The following is a 7,995-nucleotide window of genomic DNA, read 5'->3' as shown; positions in this document are numbered from 1 at the left end:
GAAGTGTGGTGTTCCCTTTCAAGAGGAAGATGTGATTGTCCTTAATGGTAATAAAGAAGATGTGGAAGTATTGAAGAAAAGGATGGAGGATAGAAGACTTAAAAGTAAATTAGAAAAGGTAGTATTTTTATACATTGTTTAAAACAAAACTGAAAGAATTCTTGTCTGTAATGCAATATACTCTTAGATTGCATAGCTTTCTCTGCTAGTCTTTATGCAGACAGAAGGATTTACTCAGTAAGCTGTGCTGTATTTCAGTGCTGCTTCTAAAAGTGATGAGATTGTGTGCATATTTTTGCTAATAGCATATTGAAGTTGTATGTACTGAAACTTTCTTTTGACTAGCAGGAAGTGCATAGTCCTCTGGAAGTCGCAGAATTCAATCCTGTGGGTAAAATGGACAGTGTGCCAGCAATACTTGAGGTTTTTCTTGAAACAAAGAACTTCTGTTAGTTAATTCCAGTAACGAGCAAAACCTTCCCTGTATTTCACATGGTAGTTCCTGATGGCAGGTTATTATTCTTTTGATCTCCCAAGTGAACTCTGGCCACTGTCAGAAACACAGTATTGGTGTAAGACTGCTGTTTGGAAATTTTGTTATGTTGTGTGGTTCTTACAGCCCTGAGTGATTACTGGTGATGCTAATTCCCACCATACTGTTGAGGTCACATATTTTATTATTTTTTATCTGGCCAGGCAAAGTGCCATGGAAGTAAATCATTGCCGTCGTCACAGTACTGTGTACTGCTGCTCTGTGAAGTAGTAGTTGCTCTGCAGTACTGTACAGTCAAATTGCAGTTCTGCATATGGCACTTTTTTCAGCATTGCTGGTTTTTTTCTGAATTGGCATTGCTATTATTGAGGATGACAAAGCAAGCAAAAGCTTTACTGTTGACTCAGTCCAGAGCGCAGACAGATTTAGCTGGCACTCAAAGAGCATGAATCATCGTTGTCGGACACTTGCAGCAACTGAGACTTTCGATGGAGGTTGATCATCTCACCCCTGTTGCTGCACTTGGTACTGTCTGCCTGTAGGATTAGATGGCATACAAACGTTTTTGTAGATTGTTTTGAAACAAACGCTTTTTTACTTTACCAGTGAGCTTATGATTACTTTGATTACTTATCATAAGGTCTTCAGACACCTGCACCAGTACAGCATCATTGGCCTGGGCAGTGCAGCGAAAGGATGGTTACCCGTAGGAATCCTGTTGCTCTGTTTCCTCTCTGTTCATAGCCTCTGCACGTAGCGTCCTATGGCTTCTGACTTCAGAGCAATGCTGTAAATCCCATGCTGTCTCTTTAGGTGTGTTTTGTTTGGGTTTCTTCATTTTATTTTTCCAGTACTTTGTAATTAAATGTTTGAAAGAATTTTACAGATAATTAGATGATAGAATATTGCGATTCTCAGTGGATGAGTAATCAGCCCCAAAAGCAGTGGTTGATTGCACTCAATTTTCATTAGGAAGGTGGCCCTAACAAAGCACCTATAGCTTTGGTTCAAATAATTTTGAATAATTGAATGCTGGTGCTGTCCCCAGCTTCTGCACAACAAAGAAGTACCTAAGCATGCTGGGCAGCTCTGTCTCTTACGGTGCCAGCAGTTGCTCGTGGTGGCAGGCAAAAGGAAGTGATGCTTTGGTCTTTGGCCTCTATGTGGCTTGGGTGAATATGCAAATATTGTTTGTTTGTTTAGTGGACTTAGATTACGGGCAGGTGCAGTATTTGCAAATGTCTCAGCAAGCATCCATTTCATCCTCAGGTTATGATGGTTTTTTGCAATACTGCCTTGCCTTGCTGCATCAAGCTGATCTTGCAGCTAGAACCAGTCTTCTCTGCTGTCACTGGCACCATTTGCTCCAGTCTGAGATCCCTGAGCTCCAGTCCCAGCATCAGAAGAGAGTTTCTAGTCTGGGGTCTGTTGGCACTGCTGTTCAGACCTGTCCCTTAGTTCCTTCTTCAGCTAGAAGCAGTCCAAGTGGACCTCCTGTATTTGGAGCAGGAGGCACAAACTCCTTTTCTTCATACCCTTGAGACAAAACATAACGAAGATTCAGCTACCACTAATGTAAAAAACTATTCAAGCTCAACTATGTCGTATGTGCCCGTAATGAAATACGTATAACAAATATTTGTTATGTATACTAATATGCATACATATATTTACAGAATCTCATAATTCAGAGGCCAGATACGGGCAAGTAACTTTCCTTTGTAAATCCACCTATAGTAAGCAAGGTGGAAGCACCCCGCAGAGGTGTTTGGGCTCAGGGAGGACGCTAGGGCAGCATTGCTTTGGAATAGTAGCCCTCTGCCGCCACCTCCTGGCTAAGCTGTGCAGCAACATGCGGGACAGCATTTTTTTCCTCGAGCGTTAATCATGCGCTTGACAGCATGGTTTCTCTTTAATTTTTATAACATATATAAATATATTTGTTTTCTTCGAGCTTGCGTTGCTTTCCTGGAATACATACACCACTCTGAATGTATACAGAGTCATCTTTTGTGATAGTAACACCAATGACTGTTTTAATACGTCTTTTTCAGCTTGGCATTTATATAATCAAAGCCAGTAATGGGGTTCTTATTGCTGTTGTTTGGGGTTTTTTTGTGTTTCTTAATCTGGAAAAACATAAATTAACTTGGAAAATCTGGTCCACATATGCTTTAAAAAATTTTGATTAACTGTTTACATCGTCCTCAGCAATCCTGCAACAAAGGGCCCAGTTCTTGAAAGTTACCCAGCAGGGATTAAGTAAATAAAATTAAGTGGGTATGAGATGCAGTATTATTCTTAAATTTTTATTGAAAAATGTCTTCATTGATTAGTTAACTGTATCCTGTTTCATGTCATGCAGTTTACTGTCCTGCCATGTAGGTGCAGCATTATAGATTATCTTAATGATGATAACACACACACCCCCTGCGAATTATACAAACCAAAATACTGTATCCAGGCAGTTTAGTTTTAACCTGCATGATTTTCTTCAGAGTAGCTTCAGTGTTCCCAAGGTTGGTATTTTTCCATATCAAAATAATACTGAAGCGTGGATCAATATTACGGAAGGAAGAGTTCCACTGTGTGAGACATGAAAATGTACTAAATGAAATTGTGTGTCTATCAAATATAAGTTGGGAATTTTATATCCTTTCAATACGTTACCAGATTTCTGTTTGTGTTGTTTCAGAAATCGAAGAAATGTAAGTCAGCAGAATCAGCTTCTCAGCAAGACACCACTGAAGGTAATGCCACAGCTACAACTTACGTGTAGCCTTCTGAGTCATGAAGCAGATTCATGATTTGATATTTTTTCTTTCATAGATTGTCCAGGTCCGTCGAAGGCTAAGAGTGGAAAGGATTGTATCAACTCCAGTTCTGGGGAAAAGAGGCAGATTATCTTCACCAAAAGTTCAGGTTGGTGTTTATTCTTTAATCTGCAAATGAACAAATACTCCTGCTCTGAAAAATATTATAGGAGAGATCCTTCTCTGGCTATTTTGTACCATGGTTTTCAGAAGCTACCCTCTCACTTGCTTTTTTATCTCAGTAATAAAAGGTCGAGTCCTGTCTTCAAGGGAGCTATAATGTCACGGCTCACTTTTAAAAAAAAACAGCCCTCTTTGAAAAGGCTGTCCTAAAAGGCTTCCTTTCCAAGTTGGAGTAGGAAACTGCTTTAAGAGTGTGCGCAATTCTCCTTGTTTAATAGATACTATAGTCAATTTCATTTTTTTCCTAAAGCAGAAGAAAATATATTTTCTTAAAACAAAAGAAAATAAATTTGCTTTACAATCTGCAAAACCTACAAAACTGTTTGAGGGCTTCTGTTTGTCCATTTTTCCTTATTCTGCCCCGTTTGCCTTTGTCCCATCTGCTGTCCATCGTCCTATACTCTCAGTAAATAGTCCACAGAGCAGGGACTGACTCCTTGTTATACTTTCACAAAATACCTAAACCAGCAGGTTTGCTGCTCACGCTTGTGACTGGCAAGTGCTGTAGAGATACAGATATCTAATAAAAGCCATAAACACTTTTCACCACATTGCATTTTTTCTTCACTGTGAAACAAGCCAGATTTGCTTGTTTATGTCATTCAGATATTGCTTTCAGTTGATGGGAAGCAACTTGAATGAATGAGATCAGAGATTCTTACTCACACAGTGACACAGTTGAGCATTTGATATATCTGTTTTATTGGCTAGGAGGTAGCGTGAGGAGAATTAGTACTTGTTTTCCTGAAGTACAAGTGGCCAAGAAATCTGTTACAGCAGTGTATTTCAATGAAGTACGCTAAAATAGCCTAAGCTGATGACTTGACTTTTAGTCCTCCATTTTTTTAGCTCTTAATTTACTGTGTGTCACTGGGAGTAGCGGGATATAACTTCAGGATGTACTGACGTACCTACCATGCAGCTATGAGTAAACTTGGTGGTCCTTTAGTCCAAAGGATGGTGCTGTCTCGTCATGTGATAATTTATTTATAAATAATGTCTCCAATTCCTATTGAAGCATACAGAACTATATGAATGGGTACATTTTTTAAGTCAGTCTGAGGTTTGTGTGTGAAGTAGTCAATCGTGTACATTACAGCTGCAGAAAAAGTCAATATAACTTGTTGGATTAATCTGAGAATAGTTAAACAATGAACTGTAGATAAACTATGTGAGATGGGAAAATTTCCATCAGAGTGCCTTACCTGCCCCCTACAGTCTGCTTTTATAAAGGATAGGCTTTAAAAACTATTTCATTCCAGGTGATTATAGTTGCTCTTGGATATTTAGGAATCTAGTAATTCTAATAATGTTTGATGTATTTTTTTCCCAAGAGTGTAAGAGAAAACATAAGCCTTTTGAAATGTCAGGTCATTGGTTTATAGCAGCAGTTATATTGACCAGCAAGAGATTAAGAGGAGAGAGGGGAAAACGGGAAAAATCCACGGACTGAGGAATGCCAGTAGCACAGGAATTAATTTGTGAACATGGCACCCTAAGGTTTCTGGACTTGCAGCATACATATTCATTCTTTCCAATACAGTGTTTGGTAATTTTTTCCAGACAACTATTGGTGGCATTAGAAGCAGCATTCTCCAAATATAAAAAGGGTCTGATCTATGATGATTAAGGATTGCACATATAATTCCTACGAATACATGCAGAAATCAGCTAAGTGCATTTTCAGACAGGCTCCCTACTATTTACATGCCGTTGTGCCTAAGTTAAACTAAGTATGTAGAGTTTCTGCAGGCTTCTATGTATTAATTTCTTTGCCCAAGAGGCTTGGCACATGCTTTTTAAAATACTGTCCTTCAACTTTGGAGAAGATTAAGTAGCTGTTAAGAAAGAGAGGTTTGGTGGGGATTTTTTTGTAGCAGTCGATCTAATACACTGAGAGAGATGGTATCAGAAACAGAGGGATGGGCATTTTCCTATCCCAAACCAAAAATAAAATTATGCAGACCATTGTTATTGGACTTTTTTTTTTTTTTTTGAAAGAATAAAGGGAGGAGATGGATTCCCTGGGGACAGTATGTCACAAGTTTAGCTTTTGTCATTTGGTGGCTAATTTCTAAACAATACTTCAGGGTGGTGGAATACTTTCATGTTTGTTTCTTAAAAGAGTTCCGAGCCATTTTTCACTTAGAGGAATAAATGTTGTCAATACTGAATTACAGTGCAAGGGATTTACACAAGTAGGAAAGAATTCCTCTCTCTCTGAGATTTCTAAATGCATTTTGAGCATGAATTCTAAAAGCTAGGAATATGTTTGCTGTTAGGAATGTGTTGGGTATTGAGTAAAATTATGGGATGTATTTGTGCTAGCCCTCAAAAAATGTATATACTTTATCTCTGTACGCATTATTTTTTTAATGCTTTTTTCTGTCTTTATTTAAATACTTCCATCAATTGTAAGCTGTTACTCAAGCTTCATTCTATTCCTTTTTCTCTATCAGATAATGGAAATTCATCTGTACCCGTAAAAGTCAGTAAGGCTGCCTCTACTACTACGAAGAGATCCATTGCAGACAGTGAGGAGAAATCAGAGGCATACAAATCTATTTTTACATCGCACAGCTCAGCAAAACGTTCGAAGGAAGAGTGTTCCAATTGGATTACTCACACGGCATACTATTTCTGAAACAATGATGAGCCTGATTGTAACATTCATTACTGCTTTCCTTCCCTAAGGCTTCTTCTGTACAACTCTGATACAGAACTTCTGTTGTAATCTGATGTTATCTGGAATTATTCAGTTTAAGTTGTTTATAAACTTACAAATAACTAACGAACTTGTGTTAAGTACACTTCTGGTAAGTAAGAAATAGATCACCAGCATCAATGTTGTATCAGCAGACCTCATTCACAAATGGTGGGTTACTTGCAGAAAAGTTTTCCTTTTCTTCCGCCAGTTGGATGCTGTCATTCTTAGTCACACTAGCTAGTGTCCTGGTGGTAGGAGTGAGTGTGGAATAATCTGCCTGCTGCCCTCTTCTATGGATACTCGCTGCAACTGTAACTGTAATTTTCGACACATCAGTATCGAAATCCAAACTTTTTGAAACTTTCTGACAGTAAAAAGAGCAATAATGCTTTTCTTTTGTACTAGTTAACTGAGTCCTCAGTAGAACTACTGTAGGTTTCTTAAAGGTTCTGTGGGTATTTCAGGTAATTTTCCTTTTGATGGAATATATGAAAGCATAGTCATGAAAATGTTTGTATAACATTCTTCTTGTACATATTGTAGCGCGTTTTTAATAAGAGTGTGCACTTGTAAATCATCTACAAGGATGTGCCTGCAATAGTAAGGCTGGGGGGTTTCCCAAAAAGGGGGGGGGGGGGGGGAGGTTCCTTTGTGGGTGTGTGTTTTAAAGTTAGAAGTATCAGGTCTGAGCTTTCTTTCTTTTGTCAGAGGATCAGAATACAGTGGAACAAAAGTGCAAGTTTCCTTGGTTTTCTGCTGAAACAGTAAGGTTCTGTGTACATCTCTAAGGAGCAATCTGTCGTTTTGAATTCAGCAGCTTACATGAAAATAGAAGCATTTGCAGAGGGTGGTGACCAAATAGGAGCAGGCAGATCTTAACTGGCTTTTTAGGGAGAAGCAACTGGGCACCAGTGTCGTGCCAGTCAAACTCGCTGGTGGAGGGGAACCCTGTAAGGCTGGAGTTTGCTTCCGAGAATGTTTCACTTTGCAGGCAATGAAATGTGCTTCTTTCACAACATCCATAGTACACGTTTTATTTTCTGACATAAAATCCTTAACAGCAAACAACTATTGGACTGTTAATTGCTTGTTACAGAAAGATGCTAAGCATAGTATGTCACTTAGTTTTGGGTTTATATTTATGCTTTTTATCCCTGTGATGTTGATTTAAATAAAACTTGCTCTTCTTATATGACCATAACACTTCATGTTCTGTTGAACAGATAGATAAATGCTTATATTGTCAGTGTTAGAATAACTTTTTATGGACTTTACTTTGGCTCTTCAATTCTTAGCTTTTTTCCAAATGCAGGAATCCTTTTAAAATGTTAATGTTGCATAGCAATGATTTAGTGGCTGAATATTTGAATCCAATAATACCTACATTAAATGAACAGAGGGAGGGATGGAAGCTTTTCACCTTCCTCTCTTCCTCTTATAAAAAGAAAATACACTTTTATAATCATGGCACAAACTAACCAGAATAGAAATGCAGGAAGTAGGAGGCTTTGAAAACCACTGCATGATGTTACCTTTGTGTGTGAAAACGATTAATTATCTTCATAATTTATTTTTAAAAGTGTCCCCATTTATAATTGGCAATAGTTGGAGATTCAAATGCTGTGTTTATATTTGCATAGGTGGTCTCCACGATTCAAGCATGTGGAATGAAACTGGTAGGATTTTATTATTATTTTGATAGGTATAATTAAAGATTGGGTTGTTGTAGAATTTATATGGTGGTAAGCATTTCTGTTTCCAAAGATGTGAATGCATCTATACATCACATCAAACAGTTT

The 7,995-nt window shown here is 38.1% G+C and overlaps 1 protein-coding gene across 2 annotated transcripts in view; it reads left to right on the top strand.

Annotated features, from left to right (window-relative positions):
• The window catches only part of RTF2 (replication termination factor 2), a 29,361-nt gene extending 21,430 nt beyond the window's left edge, over positions 1 to 7,931 (top strand). Inside the window, exons 6-9 of one of the 2 annotated variants that reach the window (XM_037403470.1) lie at positions 5 to 118; positions 3,189 to 3,243; positions 3,323 to 3,415; positions 5,949 to 7,931. In XM_037403470.1, coding sequence (XP_037259367.1) covers positions 5 to 118; positions 3,189 to 3,243; positions 3,323 to 3,415; positions 5,949 to 6,133 — 447 coding nt within the window. In that variant the 3' untranslated portion in view covers positions 6,134 to 7,931. The remainder of the gene's footprint in view (positions 1 to 4; positions 119 to 3,188; positions 3,244 to 3,322; positions 3,416 to 5,948) is intronic. The other variant, XM_037403471.1, reaches the window with a different exon arrangement.
• The last annotated feature ends 64 nt before the right edge of the window (positions 7,932 to 7,995 follow it).

This window comes from Falco rusticolus, chromosome 10 (genome assembly GCF_015220075.1).
Source record: "Falco rusticolus isolate bFalRus1 chromosome 10, bFalRus1.pri, whole genome shotgun sequence".
Classification (NCBI taxonomy): Eukaryota; Metazoa; Chordata; class Aves; order Falconiformes; family Falconidae; genus Falco; species Falco rusticolus.
This window is presented reverse-complemented; position numbering and strand designations above follow the sequence as displayed.